This window comes from Electrophorus electricus, chromosome 2 (genome assembly GCF_013358815.1).
Source record: "Electrophorus electricus isolate fEleEle1 chromosome 2, fEleEle1.pri, whole genome shotgun sequence".
Classification (NCBI taxonomy): Eukaryota; Metazoa; Chordata; class Actinopteri; order Gymnotiformes; family Gymnotidae; genus Electrophorus; species Electrophorus electricus.
Window position 1 is genome coordinate 30,826,326 of NC_049536.1, and position 25,408 is coordinate 30,851,733.

At 50.6% G+C, this 25,408-nt stretch overlaps 1 protein-coding gene across 2 annotated transcripts; it reads left to right on the plus strand.

The window, feature by feature from the left end:
• Nucleotides 1–23,789, plus strand: fam117bb (family with sequence similarity 117 member Bb). Of its 2 annotated transcripts, none has more exons than XM_035523489.1 (8): nucleotides 1–1,439; nucleotides 5,692–5,861; nucleotides 14,623–14,715; nucleotides 16,050–16,163; nucleotides 21,670–21,813; nucleotides 21,931–22,144; nucleotides 22,251–22,374; nucleotides 22,572–23,789. In XM_035523489.1, exons 1-8 carry the CDS (start codon nucleotides 641–643, stop codon nucleotides 22,852–22,854), a joined length of 1,941 nt encoding a protein of 646 aa, XP_035379382.1. In that variant the 5' UTR covers nucleotides 1–640; the 3' UTR covers nucleotides 22,855–23,789. The 2 variants fall into 2 exon arrangements, with proteins under 2 accessions (XP_035379382.1, XP_035379383.1); XM_035523490.1 differs by having other exon boundaries at nucleotides 21,937–22,144.
• Nucleotides 23,790–25,408: the final 1,619 nt, after the last annotated feature.

Consider the following 25,408-nt stretch of genomic DNA (forward strand, 5'->3'; position numbering starts at 1 on the left):
GAGGGTGTTGAAGCCACAGTATCAATGCTAAAAACACGTGTTAATCACAACAAAGACAGTTGCCCCGTAATGGCTAAATTGGTGATCGACGAGTAAAATAAACAAGATTAGGTAAAATCATACTAAAAACGATCTTAAAATGATACAAATTCAGATTATAATTTGATTTCCAATAAAATGACGCGTCAGTGAGTTTTGTTCCTGTTGTATATCATTTGTTCTTGTTTCAAATCTTCAGCGTACACTACACTTGTAGGTATATACGGAGAGTGAAACATGTGCTCTGCCACGCAAAATCATATTTATATTCTGTTTATGTAAAAGACACCACGGGTCTGTGCAACTTTAAGGAATGAAAAGGATGCACTTCCCGGCCAATGAGAAGTTGCCTTGGCTCGCAGACGGTGAGAGATTGGCCAATCAGAGGCAGGGGGTGGGGTGTTAGCCGAGTGGACGGTGAGTGGCTCCGACTTTTTTCTAGTTTAGCTAAAGTCGCGCAGGGGTCGGTGGCGAGGGGATCCGCTCCATGGAGTGACCAGCGAGGATCGGAGAGCGTTTACCTCCTGAAATATACCTTAACGTATGTTTATACGCTTTCTTTTTTAATTCAGTTTGATAGTGTGCTTTGACAGCGAAAACCATGTCCCAAAGAATTCGCAAAAACGGGTCTCCGACGTCGAGCTGTGGAGCTGGTGGTGGAAGTTCGCCTGGAGCCTCGGGTATCGCTGCTGGAGTCAACGCACTAAGTCGCCTCCTGCCAATGAAAGCCACCGTGCCGTTCCAGCTCAAAGCACAGACACAGCCCCCCCTACAGGCGAGGACAGTCCTCTCCGCCGCTGGCGGAGGAAACAGCCCCACGCACGTCCCCGGTAACGGCAAATTCCACAATAGCGGATGCGACGCACCCGGGACGCGCTCGTCAGCTGCGCGCAGCTCCTGCGCCGCGAACATCTCGGCGGTGTTGAGCCCTTCCGTGTCTCCTACGTGCGCAGTGCTCCTCGGCGCCGTGGCAGCGTCCTCCTCTTCCTCCTCTTCCTCCTCCTCATCTTCATCCACGCTGCGAAGCCCTACTCTTGGTCCCTGCGTGTCCGCTTCAAATTCGAGCGCTGCGCAGATCCGAACTGCACAAGCACAGTCTCCCCAACCATCATGCGCACAGGTAACTGTCACATCGGTTTACCCCAGCGTGCACCCCAGCCTTAACTGTGCTCTCGGCGTGCCTGCGTCTCCTTCCCAGCAGTTAACCTGGTGTACGGACAACTCCGGGCTGACACCCAGCCTGCACGCACCGGCATTTTCGGCCTCCCCGTCGTCCTGCTGTTCCTCCTTGTCGTCTTTTGTCCACAAGAGTAAAGCCCTGCCACCTCCGCAGCGGTGGTCCCCGGAAAATGACAGACTGTCCCCCGAGAGAATAAGCCCCAGCCCGCCTCTTTGCAAAGGTAACCTGTCTGCCTATAAGATGTTTCATAAAAACGAGTTTCAATAATTTGTTGTTGTTGTTGTTGTTAATAATAATAATAATAATAATAATAATAATAATAATAATAATAATAATAATAAATCACTACTAGGGGTTGGTTTTAGAGGTATAATGGGGGTGACTGATTTGCTAACTGATGTAAAGAGTCTAGTCCCCCTAGTTTTGATGCTTACTGTGGTCACTTTGAGTTTGGTACATTACCTATGAACATTCAGTAATGGCTTCTCTGTATAGCAAGAGGTTTGCGCTCTTGCCCTTTATTGTCACGCAAAAGAACTAAATGCAAAGGCGCTGATATTACCATCAGGACGTCCGTTTAACGCACAGTGTCATTGTCATCCTCATCTCTGGAGATGCGGCCCAAACCCCCTAAAGCTCCGAGGATTAACCCCCCCCTGCCACTGTGCCCTGTGTCACCTTTATAACTCATATTCTCTTCAACGGGGCTGCTTGGAGCACAAAGCGATTAGGCCTGACCCCCCCCCCCCCACACACACACACACACACCCCGTCTGCTCTCAGGCACTGTGGGGGGCTTGGGGGGATGGGGACGTGCAAGCTCCTGAATTCAGGCGGCGAATGCAGGAGTCTGCTAATGTTGCCCTCTACGCCACCGTGTTTTCTCTGCAAATACTTGACGTTTACGTGGAGCTTTCTCAGCCAGACAGCGCATTCATAAAACGCCGCGGTGGGCAGTCGGTGGAGAGCCATGAGCTTTGGCAGCTGGCTGCATGGAGAGAGAGCAGGATGCCCTCTTTGGCCCTCACGTATCATGACTGTTCTGGTCGTGTGGTGTAGAGAAAGAAGTTCTGTCTCAGCAGTAACCATGTGTAGGTTTCCTCGTGTGACCGGGGCTAAAAGTTCATTAGGTGTGTAATGTTTGCTTCCAGGCCAAGCCATGGAGGCTGACTTCCTGTGATCCTTCCCCCAAAATGACCACATCCTTTAGAAATATCTTTATATCTTCTCTGTGAGAGAATCATATATTATGGGATGTTGGTCTGCCAGTGAAGCATTATTCCAACAGTCTAAGAAAATAAGAGCACGGAGGAGCCGATGTCTGCGAGCTGGTCTGTAAACAAGCTGAGGTTATTTTAATGCCAGCGTTTGGAGATTTGGGTAACTGGGCCCTGAACTGTAAGCAGACACAACTGATCATGAGGTTGTTATAGCTGCAGAAGCATGGCTGACTCCCAACTCCCCAGGGCCACAACCAGGCGAGGAATATCTCTCTCCCTCTCTGTTTTTCAGTGTAGTGGCTAGTCTCAGCAGAAGCAGGTGATGACACTCCATTGCAGCATTAGGGTGTAGTGCCTCCACCCATGGCAATGCTCTGCTGGCTCCTGTGTTCTTCTGAGCCCCCCCCCCCCCCCCACCCCGGTCTCACCTTTTCCATTGTTCTCATCTGAATTACTCTTCTCCCTGGAAATTCTAGATGTTTAAAATTCTAGACATTTTCCAGACCAACAGGCTTGCCCAGGCCCCTCTATAAGCGTTAGAATGTCAGGGCAGAGGACAAGCAACCGAAGGACGAAGGGTTAAAGATGTGAGCCAGACCAGAGCAAGGACAGGCCTGGAGGACAGGCCTGATTAAGAGTTCCCATGCACAAATCCTCCGTGTTCCCCGAACGAATCCGGCAAAGTTACCTAAAACTGCAGCAACTCCACGAGGACGTTTGCTAAGCGTTCAACAAGTCGTATCGGCCCTCCCTCCAAACCGCCTTCCGTACGATGCTTCGGCGGAGCCACTCGGGCCGTGCGAGGCCTCGTTCTACTGCTGCTGTGGGGAGGGCGAGGGGGCGGTCCGCTGGGTGAGGGCAGGTCACGACTAGATCACGCTCGATCCTTCACGAGCGAGCCCGGCTGGGAGTGGAACCACCACTGCACCCTCTTCCGTCTCCTCTCTCGCCTTCTCCTTGGGCCTCCGGGCTGTTTGATCTCTGGGGAACAGAGTGTGCTGACAGAGCTTTGCTGGTTAATTGTCCTCCGCAGCCCAAACAAACACTGCATTCTTCACACAGTAGTGAGGTGGATTAATGCCTGCACTGTGATGAAAGGGTAATATCGAGGTAATATGTTGATCTAGAAGCATCTACAGCATCTATCGAGAAGCAACACGAGACCAGAGAGATTTTCTCCCGTGTTCTAGAGTTACTCATGTGCAGGATTTGTGTGTATTAAAGTTGTTCTGACTAACTTCTCTTTCTAAATTAGCTTCTGCCTATATTTATTAAAATAATCTGTGAGTGTTGGAACTGCTGCACTGAAGAGTACTTCCCTCATTTTTGTAGTATTAGTCAGGCGAGTGTTTGCTCAGTTCAGTATGCATTCAGTATCCGTTCTGCAGAACAAGGCATGGCGTCCGTGGGAATGTTGTATAAATGTTTGGTTTGTCCTTAATTGGGAGAGAGTGACCAGAGTTGACTGGGAGGAGGGGATGATGGACGCTGCGTGAGTGGGTTCGGAGTGGGAGGTGCACTCCGAGGTGCTAAAGCTCCATAATGCATCTCTGCATCTCTCACATGAGCTCGTGTCTCACAGAACGAACACCAGACTTGGCCTTGCCACAACCACTCTGCCACTCAGCCCGCCTGCTTCTGCATGTGTGTGAGCGTAAGCGTGTGGAATCGCTGACTGATGAAGCGCACGGGGGAGGGGGGGCACGTTATTGTGGACAGCGATGTGAAGTGTTCAGAGGTGAGAGTTTATGCTAGCTACTCTCCTCCCATGGAAATTCTAGCAGACACCATGCGCGCACGCACCTACCGAAACATTATCACACCTGTCTGCCGTATAGTGGGCAAATTGACTATTGCAACACAGAGAAGGCCTTGCAGGCATGCTTAACTTCCAGTGTGAGCACTCTGACAAAACCAGACTCTGAGAGCAGAGCCTGCAGCATGAGATGGTAGCTTCTCACACAATGACACACAGCTGTTACAGAGCATGACTTCCTCTGAGCTCCTGACAGGTTCCTCCTCTTAAGAACATTTCTGCTATTCTAACCCCCTCCACCCAGCCAGTCCGTGCTCCATTTTGAAATGTAGCACAGAATTTTAGTTCTGCTTTTGTTGGGTAGGAACCGGGTGTCTGATATCACCTTAAAGCAAAGTATAAGAGTTCTTGTGGAACAGACACAAATATTGTTCAGCTCTGTGTTGTAACTGTAAGGAGAGAGAGAGAGAGAGCTAGCTTCTGTATGTATGTGTATGTAAGTTCCCATTAGAGTCATGGAGGCAAACAAGTTTAATGATTCCCCTGTGATTTTGTTTTTCTGGGAGTGGCAGAGAAAATCGGAGGAGGATAAGACCCAGGAGCATACATTATGTCAGTCCTTCTGTGTGTGTGTGTGTGTGTGTGGTTTGTAAAAGTGTGGCCGTGAAGACTTTGTGAGGAGAGAGTGTGGCAGCGTTGTGTTCCAGAGCTCCTCTGAAAGGGCCATATGCTGTGCTTCCTGCGTCAGCTCCGCCACGGGCTCCTTCAGTATGCCACAAAGCCGGCAGGTGCTGCGCCCCGGTCCTACTGTATGCCTAGCCTTTCTCCACCGCTCTCAATGGAGCAGATTTCCATGAAAGAATGGGCCGAGAAAAAGGAACGAGAGACGGAGGGATAGAGGGAGATTGTGTCCGCCTGAGAGAGAGGGAGCCTGCCGATTGTGTGGCGGAAAGAATGAGCGAGGGAGGGAGGGGGGGGAGAGAGAGAGAGGAGGAGAAGGGGGGGGGATCACTTGTGGAGTCGCCGTGAATGTAGGTCAGGACGTGAGGGCCTCGTCCTCGGGAGTCGGCCTGCCTCAGCGAGGCAACAGTTAATCAGCTTTGTCTTCATTTAACAGGGCGGTTGGGCGCTAGGCTGAGGCCGTCTCAGTCCGCCCAGTGTTTACCGCTTATCACCAGCCATGAGTGCCAGATATTCACACTCCACACCACTTCTGCTGAAAAGCCCACACACACACTCACACTTGCACATTCACTTTTCTTGCAGCACACGGTCAGTAAGCAAACAATACTGATCGACTAACAAACTCGCACCATATCTCATGTAAAGCTCCTAAATATCTGATTTTCTCCCCCCCCACCCCCACCTGCCCCCTTCCATCTGCTCTCTGTGTCTCCCATGTTACTCCCCCTGCCACCCCCAAACTGACTCCCACCCCTTCTGTCTCTGCTGGATGGCTCCGTCCTGTCCCTCCTCTCCTGCCGGCCTCTATACAGAGAGGCCCAGACTTCCACTGGCAGGCCCGCCGTCTGGCACTAGCAGCAGCGGGAGCATCCGCCGCACATCCTCTCTGGACGCCCTCACTGGACCCTACTTGTCAGGCCACTGGCCCCGCGACACACCCCACGCCCCCTGTGCACCCTGCATGAGGGATAAAGGCACACAGGTGAGCCCTACAGCCATTTCTCTCTCTCTCTCGCTCTCTCTCTCTCCTCTCGCTCTCTCTCTCTCTCTCTCTCTCTCTCTCTCTCTCTCTCTCTCGCTCTCTCTCTCTCTTCTCGCTCTCGCTCTCTCTCTCTCTCTCTCTCTCTCTCTCTCTCGCTCTCGCTCTCTCTCTCTCGCTCTCTGCCTCATATCAACCTGCCCAGGATTCCTCTGACAAACCTTTAAAACCACTTGAATTCGCCACTTAATTTGCATTAGCTCAAAAGTAAGTCCACTCTGGCCTCTCAGTTGTCCACTATACAAAACAGCAGAATATAACGTGCAAGGTTGTATCATGTACAGGGTATTGTTGCTTAGCATACTGTACATTATACAACAGTCTGACATCACAGCTCCACTGCTCACAGGCCTCACTGTTCAAACACTGTGTCTAAAACCTGCCTGCTTGTGAAACTAGTAGCTTGTTCTCACCTTTGCACACACATTCTCACATACATTTGGCAAGTTTCATTTCATTCCACATTAGGCAGACTTATAATTTCATTGATGTTGCAGAAGAATGCAAATGTAGTGTTGGGAGTCTCCCCCAATGGCTAGTAGAGATGGGGTTTGACCCCAGCCTCCTCACACTAGTCCAGTACTCAAGCTGATTCTCCATAATTCTCAACCCAAAGGTCAAACTGCTTACAGTTGTGGTTGGTGTAATCGTGTGCTGTTCTAACCAACGATTATCATGGTCTTTTAATTTGGTTTTCCTACACAGGTTGTGTGTGTGTGTGTGTGTGTGTGTGTGTGTGTGTGTGTGTGTGTGTGTGTGTGTGTGTGTGTGTGTGTGTGTGTGTGTGTGTGTGTGTGTGTGTGTGTGTGTGTGCGCTCATGCTCATACTGCTGTATTACTCTGATTATGGCAGTGATGTAACCTCACACGTTTTTACATGAGATAAGCTTGCGTCAAGAAAAGCTACATTATGTAACCTATGTTTTGTAGGTTTATTTCATGAAGCTTTTAGCTTTAATATCTTCAGAAATATAGTTTTACCATTTTTGAATGTAATATTTTATAAATCATGTAGAGTATGTGACAGAGTATTGACCAGTTTGACAGATATATGTAGAATGTGTGTGTGTGTGTGTGTGTGTGTGGGTGTGTGTGTGTGCGTATGTCTGTGTGTGTGTGTGTTCAGAGAAGAGAGGAAGCCTCTCCCTGGTTTACTGAAAGATGAGGGGAAACTAAAGCATATTTCTGGTGAAGGCAGAAGCTGGCTGCCATCACGGCTTCATTCTTTCCCGAGGCCTCATCTGTTTCTATCAGCTCACTACCATGCCGCACCCGTGTTTGCAGTGCGGCTTCCATCAGCGTAGGTTAGCTCTGCTTAAAGCTCAGATGCACACCCATTCTCTTCCTTATGAAGCATGTGGCTGTCGTAACATCTGTTGCGCACGGGGATTGAACAGGAAGTGAAAGTCGTGTTTTTAATCTCCCTGATCACTTTAACCACAAATTGTAGCACATTTTTTTGCAAGCAGTGCTGTTTATGGGCTGGTGTCCTCCTGTGTTGTCCAAAGTATTTGCGCGTGTGAGCGCTGCTTCCTCTGGCGATTCCAGACCTCCACCCAGCACTCTGTCTGCAGCCTGTCTCGCAGAAGAACACAGGAACTGGGCAGGCTATGGAGAGGGAAGGGGTGGGGTGGAATTTGGAAGGAATCCTCTCTCGTTCACTGCTCCATCATGGCAAAATGGCCAGATCTTGGAATCGGTATGGCAGTGCCTGTTGCCATGGAGCTGGCCTCACACCTAGTGACCAAACAACAACACCGGAGCCATTTCCACACTCCCTGCCTCCTGCACCGGGGAGAGAAATATGCAGGCAGCCGCTATCAATATGTCCAGTGCCAGTTGATTTATATGAAGGGAATGTAGCCGGCCACACACACGTTGCTCATTTCAGGATGTGTGTCATGGCACTCTGCAAGGCGTTTGATTAGGACCGTGTAGCAGATGACTCGGTTACTGTATCCTGAGTTGATGGGTACGTTTCACGCTTTTTGTCTAGCGCCCTGAGAAAGTGTAGCAACAGGGAAGTTGAGATGAGCTTTGCATGAGTCCCTTTGCCACGGAGAACCATAATTACACTAATACGGAAACCTGATCAGACTTGTGCGCTGACAACTGTTAAGAAAAGGCTTTGGAAAACGAAGTTGAAAACTTACTCATTTAGGAGAAATGAATGCGCTGAAATTACATCAGTTTTTCCCCTTGGGGAAGAGCCCACATCTCTCGAACCAGGTTTTTTAAGGGGCAGGAGGTGTTTTCATTGATAAAATCTTCACATGTCACAAAAGACATTGTCAGAGTAGTACACCGACCATGTGTGTGCATGTGTGTGCACACGCGTATGTGCGTTTCTGTGTGTCTGTCTGAACACTACTAACAGACAAAGAAAGATTATGAGAATAAAGCCCTAATCGCTGTGACCTGGTGACCTACAGGGGAAAGTCGCGCATGTTTGGGGTGAGCTGCTCATTTCAGACCAGATTCTGACCAGTTTGGCTGACGGGGCTGCGACGCTCCCGCAAGTTAAAGCCCCATTCAGAAGCTTGTCAGCTAGTCTGACCTCATGCTAGTACATGACCATGTGAGGTCAGATATGTGCTCAGCGGACTGGGATCTTCTGCTCCTTAGCACACAGAAAACCCGGATCATCTTTCCTCTTATTGTCCGCTACTGATCAACGACAAAGTTACCAGATACCTGAAGGGGATAAACAGAATGCCCTTTGACTAGTCTATCTGCATGGTGTCTGCTCCCTGTACCTGTCTGTCTCGCTTCCAGTTATGTGGCTCTTTAACAAGAAAGAATGTTTTGTCATGTTAATCCCCCCACCCCCGCCCTGTGGTCTGTAAATCGCAGCTGTTTTCTGCTGCCGGTACGTTCCAAAGAGCCTGCGGCGAATTCAGCCCCTTTGCGCGCACATACGCTCTGTTAAGAGGGACGGTGCCGTCACTCGGGTGTGTTATGGGGACCCTGTTCGTTCGGGTGTGCTATGCGGACTGTGATCCGTGCTGGCACTAGAGACGGAACTGCAGGCCAGACGGACCACTCTACGGTGCAACCTTCTTACCTCAGCTTTTAGCTCAGCCCATGATCAGGCTAGGTGGTGTGGAGCCTTTGCTCGGGACTGTTTAATCATGGCTCCCTCACGCTGAACTGGAGCATTTTGCATGTCATGCGAGGTTACAGACATGTACGTTGGGAGTTCGCCAAAGCAGTCTTGCAGATGTCCCTTTGTGTTTTCATAACCGCTTGGCCACCCTTCTGTTCTCATGGGTCAATGTATAGAGCATCAAATGACCAGGAAATGCAAATAGTTATATTTTCATACTGGAATGAAGGACTTTCCTATCTTCATTTGTGTGTGCCCCACACTCAGGTTGCTGAGTTTTGTTGTTTCTTCTTTTGCAATATGGTCACAAGAGTGTTGACTTTCAGTCTCTCTCTCTCTCTCTTTTTTTTCCCCTCTTTATCCCTCTCTTTCTTTCACTTAATTCTCCCATGGCTTGTTCTTTTAATATTATCTGCTAAATGTTCCTGACTTTCCTCTAAATATCCAGACGTAGACAGGTGGGCCGTCACAGGGCCTAGGCCTCTCCCCGTGACCCGGGCTTCAAAGCCTAAACCCAGCACCCCTGCACATAAAGAGCCCTTTGTCTCCCCATTAATCTGCTGAGCACAACCCAACTGTAACTCCACCCGACTCGTACGCAAGCGCGCGCTCGTACGCGCACACACTTCTGCAGGGTGCAGAAATATGATCTGCTATAAAGCCATCGGCCGTTTTAAATCATTTCAGGTCACGGATGAGTGCACATGCTCTCTCAGTGGCTGAAATTTGGTCAGTAGCTTGGCACTGGGTGCACCATTGAGGGCATAAAGCAGTGATGGAGCCCTTTACTGCAAAGCATGGCACAGCTGCAAAAAACAAGTGACAGTGATTTCGGTGTGTGTGTGTGTGTGTGTGTGTATGTGTGTGTGTGTGTGTGTGTGTGTGTGTGAGTGGGTATGTGGGTATGTGTGTGCACGCAGGACCTATATGTAACTCTGTAACCCGGTCCCTCGTCAGTTGTGGTCCTGGCAGGCCCAGCAGCCAGATGCTCCTAACCGCCCACTACCCCGCTACCCCACACCTCCACCCTGGGCCCCCGCCCTGCGCGGCGAGCACTTCTGCTCATGCCCCCACAGCTGGCGAACAGAGCGGCGCTTGTGCACGGGGCCAGGCGGCCGCGCTGGAAATCTTAAACTGGTGGGAAGGAGGAAGCGATCCCTGGCACGGGGCCCAGGCGGGGAGAGCCCTGCGAACAGGCCGGGAACGCACCCGGGCCTGCGCTGCGCCGCACACAACGGGGCCAGTCATGGGCCCTCGCCGGCGTGGAGTAAGGCCACTGAAAGAGGAGCCGACACAAACTCGCGCACATGCGATCGCCACAGCAGGAGTCACTGCGAAAGAGAAAGGACGTTCATTATTTATCATCGGCAGTCCGCTGTGTGGGCAGACAGGCATGTCACGGGCTGCATTCGAACCCTCACTGGATGAAAAGCGAAGTGAGAGGGTGGAATGGATCTGGACTCCGGCGGTTATGGCTTAGTCACTGTGAGAAGAACTGTGCTAGAAGGGGCCCCATCCCAGCTCAGCACAGCGAGGCCCCTTCACCTGCGCCGTCGGCTAATTCTGGGCCTGTTTATCCATAAGTCTTAAAAAGTGCCTTTTTAAACTGGGTAGCGACCTGACCCTCAAAACGGATGCAGCCTGATACTGAAGTTTGTTTAGCTCCACATCATGGATTTGTCTCATGCCGCCGAGTAGGGGAAGTGAGTGCAGGCTCTGCTTTCTTTGGGCTGGAACGGAGCCAACATGTGCAATAGATTGCTCTGGGTCACAACCCTCCCCCCCACACTTATATTACAAACATTACTGGGCTTTTCTATTGAACAGTGTGTTATTGTAGCTAAACACTGTTAGACAAGACACTAACCTTAACCTCAGTAACCATAAGGAAATATTTTAGGCTTTATGGGGTTTTCAAGGGTATTTTTTCACTCGTATTGTTCCTCATAGAAACTGTAAAATATATCTACCAACTATTTTTTTTCTCTGTTTTCCTGTCACAGTACAAACACTCGGTCCCCACAAAGAGAACTACACACACACAGACACACACACACGAGCGTGCGCGTGCACAGGAAGAAGGCGAAATAGCTCTTGCAGGAAGTCTGCGGGGAACAAGACGATGATGGTGCGGTGAAGAGAGGGGTGTGGAAAAAACAGAAGCAGGCCGAGGGGAAAAGAGGAGACGGAGAAGCTAGCTGGGGTGGGTGGAGTGGGTGCACAAGGTCACTGGGCCCGAAATGTGTCTGAAGGTAGGCGGGACTGGAAACGCAAGCAGAGAGGCGATGGGGCATCCTAACGCCACAACAGGAAACGTGCAGCGATCGCACTGCGGCTCTCTACGTGTCGTTCTTAATTCTGGCACTGTGGGGGGGTAAAACAATCCCGTCTCACAACCGCAGCTGTGAGAGAAGAATCAACACACATTAGTAATTTAGGAACAGCCACACCAACGCAACATGAGCCGAGATCTGATCTGGGATGAGAAACGCAGCAAAACGCATTACAAAAAGGCACACCCACCGTGAGTGAAAAGCCTGCCGCGCAGGCCAACGCGCAGGCCAACGCGTTTCTAGGGCTTCTTGCACAGCTAACTTTTCCATCTTGCTGTAATATCGTATTTTTCCATTATAGTTCATTACATTTCGATTGGCCTTTTAAAAAATCCCAAGAAAACTTTTCCCACTTCAGGGGACGGATATCTACTAAAGGTAGCTAATTGTCCTGTAGTAACGTTTATTTGAGTACTTGGAGTATACTCTCGAGTACGTTTAAAGTCAAATGAATCAGTTTGCGTTCATCAGGGTCTCGGGAAGGGCCCTATGAGCGAACGTGCTGTTTCCTTAGGACAGCCCTGCCAAAAATCAAGCCCGCAAGGACGATTTGATTGTTCAAGAGACGTTATTATGCCTTATTATACATAAAGGGCTGACTCGTGTCACTTTGGAAGATGGTAAGTCGTCAGTGGGTCTGATGGCCACGACACACACTTTCGCCGGACCTCATCGTTGAGGGATGGGGCTCGTCCGGACCTGTAACGGCTGAGGCCAAGGGACAGCGTGGCAACACGTGCTGATGGATGAGTTGGGCAATCGGTTAGGCTTGTGTGGCAGACGATGCGTGTAAGATCCGGGCCGAGGGGGAAAATGTGACGCGGATCACGTGGGGTTCGGCGTTAACACACAGTTCTCTCGCGCAGATCATCAAAAACGCTGTTAATTCATCACATACCCGCTGGGCAAAAATGGGTGGGACGGTATATTGGTGGCAGTGCCTCCCTCTGGGCGTGCAGGGCTTGGAGAAGAGTCCAGGGTGTGTTTGGCCCGGGATGGCCCGTGCAGCTTCCTGTGTGGTTGCAGCTATTGCTCTCACACTGTTTTTGCAGGCACTTGTTTGCACCTCCGTGTTGGTGGACGTGCAGGGGTGAGAGAGAGAGAGACAGAGTGAGAAATCGAGTTATGCATGGGTACTAACGTTTACGTCTCGTTATGAGAGGGTGAGACGGAAGCAGAGAGAGGACCTTCTGAGTTCTTGCCTCACTTGCAGTAGCTCGTCCCCTCGCCCGGGGAGCTTGATGTGCTCGGCACCTGCACCGATCGCTTTAGGAGGTTCGAGTGACGCAGGCGGCACCCGAATAGGCAGAGTGGCGCGGAGAGACTGGGTGGGTGTCCGCAGGTTAGCGCGCTTTTGCAGGGAGCAACAGCTGGCCGGCGTTCTCGCCAGCCTCTGCGCATCTCCTGATTCGCTTCATAGTTTCGGAGCAGATATGAGAGGAATGTCGGCTCGAGTGTCCCGTGGTGTCCTCTGCATGGGCATGTCTGGCTTGGCGCTTTTCACAGCACACTGCAGGGTGCACCGGGTTCATGGGGGGCCGTGGGGGGGATCCAGGGGGGCACTACAGCTCAGGTAAGCTACTGTTAACCACTGCTCTCGGGGGCCGTGCCAAGCTCACTACTGTAAGTTTGGGGAGGGGTGAGAGCAGAACAAAGGTATTTTCCAAAGTTTGTGTGTTTGTGGGTGTGTGGGAAGCTGGGTGAGAGGGAGTAACAGTAATTATGCCTTTATAGGACGAAAAGGCTGTTTGGCTGCCATTATTGTGCAGTGATGCACGGGTGTTATTCATGAAGGATGTTGGGTTTTACATAAATATAAATTCCTTACTTCAGCCAGGCATGCGTGGTTTAGTGTTACAGTATGAGTTGTTCCCTGCTACAACTCTGTGCATGCGTGTGTGTGCGTGCAGGTGTGTGTGTGTGTGTGTGTGTGTGTGTGTTCATGAATCATTGTTTGTGATTGCATACTTCTCTGTGTTAAGTATACCTGAGTGGTTCCCATAAACCTAGCCGGGACTGGCTGCTGGAATGCTGTAAAAGTGGTTTGTTTTCTTCTCGGGCCTTCTCCCGAGGTGCTTGGAAACAGACGCACACATTTCTCTGTCTCAGACACATTTCTCTCTGGCTGCCCCTCCTTCTCAGTGCTGAATTGCAGCTGTTTGTGTGCCTCTTCTACACATTATTATGTTCTGCAGGAATGTGGTTTCATAGTGTGACGTGGGAGTATGTGGCGTGTTTAGCTGATGTATTGGGTTTCGATTTTGTGTGTGTTTAGCTGATATATTGGGATTGTGTGTGCTTTTAGCTGATATACTGGGATCGTGTGTGTGTGTGTGTTTGTGGCCTTAGTTCTGCAAGCTCAGACTTGTTTTCTATGTTCCTGTGTTTTTTATTGTTTGAGGTGAAAAAGTCACGCCTCCCTCCTACAGTTCAGTACCGTTCAGCTCCCAGACTGTAAACGATATACTAAGTGACAAGCTGGTGTGTGTCTATGTGAGTGTGTGTGTGTATGTGTGCTATTGCTCACAGGTCCCAGAGTCTCTTTGTGCTGTTGCTCTGTACACAGTATCACAGGGAGATGATGATGATGTAGTGTAGAGACAGCAGCCTGTAGACAATGTTAAATTCTCTGTGTGCAGCCAACAATCAAGTGAGCCAAATTGCAGATTGGCTCAGGGGTCACAGGGCATGTGTGTGTGTGTGTGTGTGTGTGTGTGTGTGAGTGTGAGAGAGAGAGATTGAGCACCCCATCCCCCAAAAGGCCTTCAGTTTTTCGGTGGTAGCCGCGTGTGGGTGGTGGGGGTCTCTGGCTTCTAGGAGCCTCCTGGCGAGAGCGTCTCTTTGTGTTGCTCCCCTGTGACTGAGAGCCCAGGACGAGCTGGACAGCCCATTGATATGGTGTTAAAGCTACGGCAAGGCGTGGGGCTACCAGCAGGCCCGAGCGCTTTAAGAAAGACTTCAGACATGAAACTGAAGAGTGTGAATAGGGAAGTGTGTGTGTGTGTGTGTGTGTGCACGTGCATGTGTGAATGGGAGAGCGCTTCCCGAGAGTCTGTTTGTGTTGATTTAAGTGGTACAAGTTGTGTGCAGTTTTAGTAAAGTAGGTCACGTATCACTGCCAGGACCTATATACATGCTGAGAGATCCTGGATCATACCAAACCCTGCCAAACTTGGAGAAAGTCAGTGTTTGCTATATTGAAACTTGAATTTCAGTTCCATGTGCAATAATCCCCCCCCCCCCCCCCTCTCGCTCTCTCTCACAGACCCCCAGTGCCTGGGTGGATGAATGTGAGGAGAACAGGCGGAGCTCTCACCAGCGCTCGGCATCGTGGGGCAGCACTGATCAGCTTAAAGAGGTGACGACTGTGTTCTACTCTTCTGTTCTCCTCGCTGAGCTGGGACTGGTGCTTAGTGCTGGGGTTCGGGTTGATGGTGTTTTTTGGGGGTATTCTCCCCCAGCCTTCTGCAGCTACATACACTGCACACGTGATGAATGGAGCCCAGGCGTTAGAATACTGGGACTCTTCAGTAAACCGCCACCAGCTTATATTATAACCCTCGGCTTCCTGTGTCTGATCATGTGACAGTCTGTGTCTGTGTGTATGTCTGTACTTGCGTATGTGTGCTCTTCCCTTCTTACATGCTCTAACAGATTTATGAACTAGCTCTCTATTCAGCCAATCTCTCTCTCTCTCTCTCTCTCTCTCTCTCTCTCTCCACCCAGATAACCTCCTTCCTCTTTATCTCAGTGCTGATTATCTGCATTCCTGTGTAATTTCACACTAGTTAAATTTCTTTATTATTATGGCCTTGTTCTTCTTTGTCGTCGTTGTCATCATCATCATCATCATCATCATCATCTCTGTCTAACTTTGCTTCCTTAGCATATAATCATTAGACTGGTTTTTGTGTATCCTGTGTGTGTCCGTTCTAATAATTAAAGAGTTATTTTTCGTTCCAGTCACTAGGTCAGATGTGCTGACACACACACACACACACACACACACACACACACACACACACACACACACACATACACACACACTCTAGCAAAATCAGATGGAAGGCAAACTACACTGCATGTCTCTCTGAGCTCCGTTGCTGACCCAGAGTTGGCCCATCCTTCACTGCTCCAAACACACACACACACACACACACACAGCCCCATTAAGGCCTGCTGGTCTGGCGGTGTGTCTGTGGGAGTTGGCGGTTCAGGACAGGCTGCACGTCTTTGTGCTGGACTGAGAGAGATTATGCTAACGTGCCATTAGCTCCCCCAGTCGTGGCCATTACTCATTTATTGATTAAATGAGGCTTCGTTTTGCCTCGACATCCGATCCCACCATGCCCTGTCCCTGGCTACTGAGCGTGTGCGTGCGTGCGTGTGTGTGTGTGGGAAGCCCAGTGTGGCTGTGTGTGGCGAGGAGTACTGACAGACTGTGTGGGGTCTCGTTCTCCTCTCTGTGTCCTCTGTCTTTCTGCTCGTGGGCCTGTGCACAGCTGTTCCTGCAGTGAACCCACACTGGGGGCCATTCACTCCACCTCTGCCTCCGCCTTAACCAACATGTACATGTCTGAGTGATGCCAAACACCGCTGGGTACTAAAGCCAGTTTCATAAAGAGGCCAATGGGGAGCATGCAAATAATCTCTGTGTCTGTCTCTCTCTCTCTCTCTCTCTCTCTCTCTCAGATCGCTAAGCTGAGGCAGCAGCTCCAGCGCAGTAAACACATCAGTCGGCACCATCGCGACAAGGAACGCAAATCCCCCTTCAACGGGAACCATGCCGCCATCAACCAATCACAGGTGATCTTTCTTGCTCTCTCTCTCTCTCTCTCTGTCTCCTTCACACTGACGCGCGCGCACCTTGTGGACTCCTAGAGTTGGGAGGGGTGAGTAGTACAGCTTTGCTGTGTTGGCAGTTGCTACGGTGACGCAGGAAGCACCGTTGTTTCTGTGTGGGTGTCTTTTGCAGTCTGTTTTTTCTTTTTTGTTCTTCCCTTTCTCTTCTGTCTTTTCCATTTTCTTTTTCCTTCTTTCTTTTTTGGCTTCTTCTTCCTTTTTTTGGTGTTTCTTTCTGTCTGTCTGTCTCTCTCTGTCTCGTGTTGCTTCCTACCCAGCCTGCCCCTCGAGTGCTGCTTATAACACGGAGGCAAAGCGACTGCAAGCCTCCACGTATTTAGCAGATGCATCATAAATCACTCCAGTGTTATGAAAGTTTCTGAAAGTACCTCATAAGCACAACTAGACCCCAGCGTGACTCTGGGAGGCCTTGATGGATGATGCACCATGGGATACAGTGACACTGTTGATAAAACTGGAGCTTAGATAAGGTTGGGGCTCCTTACCTGGCAGGATTGTTGAAAAGCTGTATCTTTAATGAGCTGCCAGAATGCATAATGGCCACGTTAATTACTCCACAGCTTGTTGTAATAGGCTTCACACACACACACACACACACACACACACACACACACACACACACAGAAATACAATGACAAAGAGACAGTATTGGTGAGGGTGAATGTGAGTGTGTGACAGTGTGTGAGGTTTGGTCTGAAAGCGTGTATGTGTGTGTGTGTGTGTGTGAGTGTGTGTTGAGGCTTAATCGGCAAGGCCAGGTGCAGGCATGAAGGCTCTTTGAGTGTGAATGGCTTCTCTTCATGAGGAGCGAATTAGTGAATAAATTACTGTGACCGCATTTGAGTCTCTCTCCCTCTCCCCTCTCTCTCTCTCTCTCTCTCTCTCTCTTTCCTCCCCCGTGTCTGTTTTGTATTTGCTCATGAATTAATCCTGTATGTGTCGAGCCCCCTGCAGCACGCCTGCTCTATACTGTAAGGGGCTGCCAGGCCATCAGTGAAAGGCCACACTCCGTCCGGCCACCCCTCGCTGTGGCCGCGGGCGAGGGAGGGCCTCGCTGGGTGACGCCCTGTTTTATCCGCCCGCCTGTGGCACGCTCAAGTGCCGTCTGTTGCCCTGCCACCCTGAGCCAGCCCTGCCGGAGCGTTTTGGCCATAGCCGGAGTGGGTCCCTCTGACCTCCCGCTCGGGGATGTCCCTCGTGGGAAGCGGACACGGTCCCTAGGCCAGTCCTGGCTGTGTAGTGGGTGAGTTCCTCTGGCCTGAGGGCTGGAAAAACAGGGCTGTTGGACAAAAGCTCACTGCTCAGTGCTCACTGCCGTGTGTGGGTCAGAGTTCACCTCAGTGCTGCCTGAGTGTGAGAAAGCATATGGGGAAAGTGGTGTGCAGTTCAAAGAACCATGGCTGACGGAACCATGGAGTACACACACACACGCACACACATATACACACACACACACACACACACACACACGTGTGCACACACACGTGCACACATACGTTCGCATGCATGTGCACACATGCTCGCATGCACATGCGCGCACGCGCACACACACTCATTTTAATTATTACCTTCAACTGCAGATTTGCAGTTCATCGATTGTATAGTGAATCATTTTTGTTTGTCATTGCACTCAGCCTCCAGATTCCTCTAGTTCCTCTCATAGCTGGAGTGGTGGGAGTTTTCCTGCATGGACTTTTTTGTCTGGGGGAGTTTATTTGTTTTGGGGGGGTGGTGTTCCTATTTAAGGCTTTTCTCTGCTTCATATTAGGACTAATAGGAAGCAGGTGTTGGAGACGAAGAGGGAAAGCAAACAGCAGGTATGCCTGTATGCCTGGACCTGTGAGCCAGACCAGCCCTGGACATAGCCTGCGTTTGTTTCCAGTCCAGGAGCGCAGGGGTCGCAGTTCTGGGTTATGGCTGAGCTCTCAGAGGGTGTGTGGGTGGGTGTGTGTTTGCGTGCGTACGTGCATGCATTTGTGCCTGTGCGTGCGTGCTTAGGCAGTCGGTTTAAAAAGCGAGGGGATGTGGAGTGTTTTTACTGGCTCACTTTGGCAACACCTAAGTAGTTGGGCCTGTTTTAATTGTCTGTGTGGGCTCTCTGTGTTCTACTTAGCTGGTGGCACAGACTGACTGCTACACCTGCCATAGTTTAACCAATCCTTTCTCTCTCCCCTCCTTCATTCTCTATCCCTAATACGTTTCTTTCTGGAGATGTTGTCACACACCCTCATGTAGGCGAACAGCCTGTAAGAAAGCACAGTGTGACCCCCAGGGATGTGCGAGGTTGTGCGTGGATGTGCGTGTGTGCGGGACTGGGTTGGGTGTAGGAGGTGGTGCTTGCGCCATATCTGCCATGGGCTGGCAAAAAAAAAGTGGCATTCATACAAGTCGGCATGTTTTCAGTGGCCCGAAAGGAGTGTGTAGGAGGAGAGGCAGACAGGACGTCACACGGTCCGAGTGCTTTAGTACTGATCCAGCAGCCTCAGACTGATGTGGGGGGTGGGAGTGTGAATGCCTGTAATGGAAGTGCTGCTTGCCCTCAACTGTTGGGAGCTAGAGGTTGGGGCTCCCGGAGTGGCTTCCAGCCCTGTGGGAGGGGCCTCCACATCTCACCTCCGGGACAAATGGCAGCCCAGCACAGCAAGCAAAGCAAAATATGTGTGTGTGTTTGTACGCAGTATTCATTTCAGGGTTGTTAAAAGTCCACGAACATTCTTTTTATTGTTTGAGGCCCAGAGACGTATTGTGTTTGTGAACAGGTCCAAGGCGTGTACACACACGCGCAAACACCCACACACACAGCACCCTGGTGCCGTGTTTCTCATGCTTTTACTCTCCTGCAAGCCTTGTGTTGCTTCGTCAGCTGCTGTGTCAAAAAATCAATGATTGACCATTGTAGCCCAATCTTAGACATCACTGACATGTAAAACTGTGTGTGTGTGTGTGTAAAGTGTATCTCAGAGTAACTCAAGTTATTTCCTGTATGGATGCAACAGTCTCAACAGCGCCCACTAGTGTATGAAATGAGAAGGCATCGGGCTGTGGTCATGCTGCTCTTGGCTTGCTCAGGGGAAGTGATGAAACGTTCCGCTCTGGTCTGATCAGATTTCATAGCATGGAATGAATTCCACTCCACTAGTACCCCTCTCCGTGGTCAGCGCGTGGTTTCACATGTGTTTTTCGTGTGTTTTGATGGATGGTGATTTGTTTCCACATTTTGCTCAGCTGGCAGACCACGAGAGAAATCGGACTTGTATTTAGTTTAACCTATGCTAAAGAGTTACTGAGAAAGCAGGGATGGGTTAGCAGTCCGTTTTCTAAATGCGTTCCTAGTCTCTAGAGAATGAGGGAGGAAGTGTGTGTGTGTGTCTGTGTGCATGTGTGGTGTCGTGCCGTGCCTTTGTATTTTCGAGGCTGTCTGCAGATGTTTGGTTCAGCACTGGTCAACAGTCCTGCCCTCGTGAATGTTTGCCTCTCTAAATGCCACGGTGGTAGGTGTGAGGGTGGGTGGGAATGTGCCCCCTCTATCAGAGGCCGGAGGACGAGTCAAAGGGATTCTTCTGTCTGACCTCCGCTTTGAAAAAAACGGGTAGTAACCAGGACAAATCCCAGAATGCAAGGCCACTTGCTCGGTGCCAGTAAGAGTCATCTACAGGCTGGCATGAGTGCGGAACCATTCATGCTGCTTCCTGTGTCTGCTAACTCGCATGCAGTTAGGGCAGTTACAGTTACTTTGAAGTTCCCTCTTCCTGCGGTCTCCACGCAACAGCAGCCAAGGAGACGTGTCGGGTCAACTCGGAGCAGGAGAGATGAAGCCCCGCCCTCGTTTCAGAAGTCGGCTCCTCCCCCTCCTTCGCCCTCCCAGCCTCAGCACACCGGTGGGCACAGATGCGGAACAGCCATTTGCACGAGCAAGAAAAGGCCTATTATCCCCAGTTCCGCCTTCTGACCCCCCCCTCAGGATACGAACCCGAGGCAGGAAAGAGGGCTCCTCCCCAACATGCTTCGGGAGGGCACCTCGACGGAACGGGCTGGCACTGTCCGGGACGGCACCGCGGCCTGTCCCCCCCCCCCCCCCCCCCGCACTTTTCCAGGGCCGGTGTGACCCTGCTGGCTCCGGGGCGCACGCAGTCGGCCCCCCCAATGGTGCCGTTGATGGTGTGTGAACGTCGTTTTGTCATGACCCTTGTCGGGCAGGGCAACGCTAGGGCCTGTGGCCCAGCACACCAATGGAAATCTGATGTGTGAACAGATATTTGTCTCCTGGTGACCAGTTGCTAGGGAGTAGACATCACATAATCAGCTTATTATTTTCAGGTTACCTCAGTTTGTCTGTTTTGTCTTTTTTTCATCAAATTTACAACAGGTCATTATGATGATATTCTAATGATATATGCTGACTGGCAGTCTACTTGTGCGTGCGCGCATGCATGCCTTGCTAACTCAGAGGACCCAGAGAGGTGCAGCATGCTGTGCTGTGCTGTGTTGTGCAGGGTCCGGTGTGAGGGGCTTAACGAGGGCCAGCTGTATAGAGATGTTAATGAGGGTGACCAGGCCCTGGCTGAGCTGGTCCTTAAAGAGACCATCACGGCCTGGCCCACACCGCTGCACTACATCCTCCTCCTCCTCACATTGTTCCCTACTCCTGTCAGCCAGAGACATGGTAGTGGGGGAAGGGAGAACAGGGAGAAAGGTGGGTGATTTTAGGGCGGGGGGGCTTAAAAGTGAAAGGGTGTGGAATGTGGGACCAGGGAGAGAGAGAGAGAGGAGAGAGAGAGAGAGAGAGAGGTAGAAGGAAGGAGGGGAGAGGGAGGGGTGATAAGAGCATGAGGAAGACAGACGGTGCGTCGGGGCAGAGCAGAGGAAGGACAGGCAGAGGAAGAGGAGGCAAACCGGGTCCTGCTCACAGCATGACGGGCAGTGGGCTCTCAGGAAAGGTGAAGCTGCTCTCTCTGTCCCGCACTCTTCACCCCACCTGGGCTCCCGTCGCGGAAGTCGAGGTGCTGGATTGTGCGGTGCTTGTGCGCGCGCGCGTTTTCTGTGCCGTCGTCTTTTATGCGTGCCTCGGTACGATCGCTCGACCTGTGGCTCTGCGGATCCTAATCTACCGGGGAGACTGTGTTGCATAACGCGCAGATCTGCGGAGACAACACCACTAGCCCTGCCGCGCGCATGTGTGTATGAGCGAGGTGGTGGGCTGAGGCATATGTTAGTGCTAGCATACGCCCGTCTGCTTGCTATACTGTAGTGCTGTCTGCCTCTGCTGTGTGCCTCCATGCTCCCAAAGCGTTCGCATTACCTCCTCATGCTGCTAATAGAGGATGTCGTTTCTTAGAGATTATCAACCAGGCTACACACACACAGTTCCCAGTCGGAGAAGCGCGATGCCTTTTAGCGTGCGGCTCCTGTGCCCTCTCCGAAGCTCCATGGCTCTGCTCTGTGTCCGCAGGCCCCAATTCCGAAGAGCATGTTGGTCCCCATCCCTGTATCCAAGTCCTGCGTCTCGCGCTTCCGCAGCAGTGTGGAGGGCCTCAACCAGGAGATCGAGCGCATCATCATCCGCGACTCGGCCGAGAAAGACGAGCAGTTCACCGTGAGTCCCGGCGTTCCTGACGCTGCTGATGCTTCCGGCACGCCTCATGCTGTTCTGCATAGCGCTGCCCCTAGTGGCTAACTGCCGCATCGCGGCTATTTTGCCCTGTCTGTGCAGCCTCAGGATGCCCCCGACGGTCACCGTGCGCCCCTGCCGCTCTGCCCGCGCAGCGCCAGCTCCCGCAGCGTCGACACGCAGACGCCCTCGGGCGCCACGCCCGCCCACAGCCGCTCACACTCCGTCTCGCCCGCTTTCCTGAGCGTCCCCGCCGACCCCTGCAGCGAGAGCCCCTCCTCCAGTGAGGACCCACTCTGCGACGGGCGTGACAGAGGTACGGCGCAGGCACCCGCTGGTGTGCTCACTCACGCACAGTCTGGTTTCTGCACTAGGCACTCTTTTGGCATGGAAGCTGACAATAAGCTACGCTCTGCTGACAGATCCAGCTGCTGCCTCTCCTGTCCCTAAGTATGCCTCCTCCCCCAAGCCCAACAACAGCTACATGTTCAAGCGAGAGCCACCGGAGGGCTGCGAGCGAGTCAAGGTCTTCACCGAGGAAACACAGTCAGTACCGCGGCCTCTCCTGATAACTCCTTTATCTGCGCTCTCACTCTCTCTCTCTCTCTCTCTCTCTCTCTCTGTCCCACAGTTGTTTTGGTTGTTTCAGTCTTGGGCCTTGACGTGATCACGCCGTCGGCTCCAGCGCTGACTCTGTGCTTTCGGCTGCCTCTCACTCTGTCCTCACCCCGTGTGCCTCTCAGGGCCAGGCTGCCGCACGAGGTCCCACAGTTCCTGTGCCCAGACAGGAATAAGGTCAACTTTATCCCCAAGAGCGGCTCCGCCTTCTGTCTGGTCAGCATCCTCCGGCCCCTGCTCCACAGCCCTGAGCTCAGCCTGAAGAGCCCGGGCGGTGGGGTAGCCCAGCACGGACTGCTTCCCGTTGCCGCGGAGCCCGAGCAGAGGGTGTCGCGTGGGACCTGCACACTCTCCTTACAGCCTTCCTCCACGTGCCTGCCCCCGCACCTCGAGAACCCGGAAAGCTAGAATGGCGGACGTGAACGAGTCTCCCGGCAACCGTAGTCACGGCGTGCGAAATAAGCACAGCACAAGTTGTATGTCGAACATGGGAATTAGTCAGGCACACACACACCCACACAGAAGAACATGTAGGGTTTTATTTTGGTAATGGCATCTTGTATTTGATGAGATTAAGAAAACGTTAATTGCTATGCAGCTTTTTAGGTTTGTACCAGTGCCAGGAGGCCATCTCTTCTGAGGGTTTGTGATAAGCATAGATATATTTTTACTGTTTCTCTACCTTTTGATAGAAATTAGCGCGAGTGGAGATTCGTGGATGAATCTCTGGCATGCCACTGCTGAGCATGGACACACATCCACACGCACACAAAACATGTGCTCATGCTTAGCTTTGTACATTCTTGAGAGTCAGGCTTGTAAGGGACTGTGATTGGCTCTACTGTGTTCTAATAGCTTGCAGTGTATCTTGGAGAACTGGATTTTTCTTCAAAGTTCAAACAGTGAATCGTTGAATATAAATGAAGTAATCTGAATATTTCGGGATTTTCTGACAAGGCCATGAAACCTGGTGTGCAGAAGCTGATTGGATGAAAGTTTCTGTCTTAGCGACTGGGCTCATGGCATCCTTCCTTCCGTGTGAGGAACAAGCCCTGGTCCACTGCCGACAGACTGTACCCAACCCCCCACCCCCCCACCCCCGAGAGAGAGAGCGAGAGAGAGCATGTGTTCTTTACTTAATATGTGATGCTCTCCAATTCCACACTGAGGAGTTGACTGCCAGGCGAGTGCTCCATGAACGAGGTGCTTTTGTTTTTGCGTGGCCGTAAAATGCATTTCGAATGCATTACGGTCAAAATTCTGAACTTCAAACACATCAGGGAACAAAGAGTGAGTGAAAGAAAGTGTGTGTATATGTGTGTGTGTATATGTGTGTGTGTGTGTGTGTGTGTGTGTGTGTGTGTGTGTGTGTGTGTGTGTGTGTGTGTGTGTGTGTGTGTGTGTGTGCTTTTACTGGCTGGGGTTGTTTGAATGGAGGACACTGTGACACTGAAAGAGAAAACACAATTCTGAAATGTCAGCCAGCAAATGATTAATGAAGCATGAGTTAATTTTAAACTCTACTGTACTTAATATAATTAAGATTTATCCTGGAGAGAAAAGAATTTTCAGTGCAGAATAATAATTTGGTCAGACACTGATCCTAAATTGTCTTTGGGAAACCAGCATTTACATTTAAAAATTCTATTTACATGGATAAATAAAACTAAAACTACCATTTTAGAGTACGCTATTGTCATCGAGACAAACATCGGTCATGGAGCAAGCCTTGGAAGAAATTCAGTTATAAGGGGTTTTTTTTATTTTGAAAATGTTTTATTTATCATATGATGCAACTAAATAGAGATGGTAGGGTGGAGAATTGTGTTCATTCCCAATCTCTTCCTCAGCATCAAAAGCTGACAGGAATAATAAACGTTCCTCGTCAAGTGGTTGAAGTTTTAGATTATTGTTCTCTTATACACTCTAGTTTATTTTTGTATTATATGTGGTGATTATTTTTCTTTCCCTTCTTTTCTTGTAATAATCCTGTTGACCTAAAGACAATAATGAGAGGCCATTGTGAAGACCCTATCCAGGGGTCTGTCCAGAGAAAATGGCTGCCGTAGCGTACACTCAGTCAGTGAGACTCGGACGCCGGGAGGACAGTGAAAAACAAAAACAGATTGAGACATTATGCAAAACAGAAACCAGCTGAATCTTCTTCAGTTCCCTCAAATTCATGATCATTTGAATACTATTCAGGTTCAAACCTGAGTTCAGAAGTCACGTAAAGACCAAAGCAAGGGAGCACCTGTGTCCAGGCCGGGGTTGAGCCACACCCAGCTGCTACCCCTCGCTCATTGTGGGCTTTTACTGGAAAGCGTCTGCTGGCTTCCTGCTAATATTGTTGCTATTAAGGCATTATTTTCTGCTTTAAGTAAATAATAATGTGCACTTTTTCCCAGTGTTGCAGATCCGTTATGCCCTGTGGAGTCTGTTTTACTACCATTCCTAACGGAAAAGAAGCTCTTAAACAACAAATCCACGTTCTCACGCTGTTAAAAATTACCGTTGTGGGTTTGTACTCAGGAATGAACGAACATTAAGCTCTCCACGACTGTTACAAAAGGAACTTACCATTGCTCTCTTCTGAAAACAGATAGTGTCGTTTCTTTTAGTACATGTATCTATATTTAAGTAGAGTGTACTTTTTTTTCAGTGTAGGGGCAAATTTAATACATTTTGATAAGGGCGGTGGCCTTAATTTTATCTTTCTAATTAGTGCGCTACCTAGTTTGTAAGGATGAGACTGAGTGTTAGTGTGAGACGAGCAGCATGGCTATCATGCGTGGCCGGGCCACATTTAAATGCCAGTGGACATTCGGGAGTAGTGGACACAGCAGTCCGGTTCACGACGCCAGGGTCAAAGCGCCGTTGAGACACGATTTGTAGAGTCACCCTTGCATTGAACATTTAGATATGTTAAGACCCATCTTAAACACTGTTAGGCCTTTGATCT

Bases quoted from the DNA above. Each gene is read 5' to 3' on its own strand.
- fam117bb (XM_035523489.1), top strand. From the start codon at position 641: ATGTCCCAAAGAATTCGCAAAAACGGGTCTCCGACGTCGAGCTGTGGA. The intron at 14,716-16,049 runs GTGACGACTGTG...TCTCTCTCTCAG, and splicing joins GCACTGATCAGCTTAAAGAG to ATCGCTAAGCTGAGGCAGCA. The intron at 16,164-21,669 runs GTGATCTTTCTT...CTGTGTCCGCAG, and splicing joins CCGCCATCAACCAATCACAG to GCCCCAATTCCGAAGAGCAT.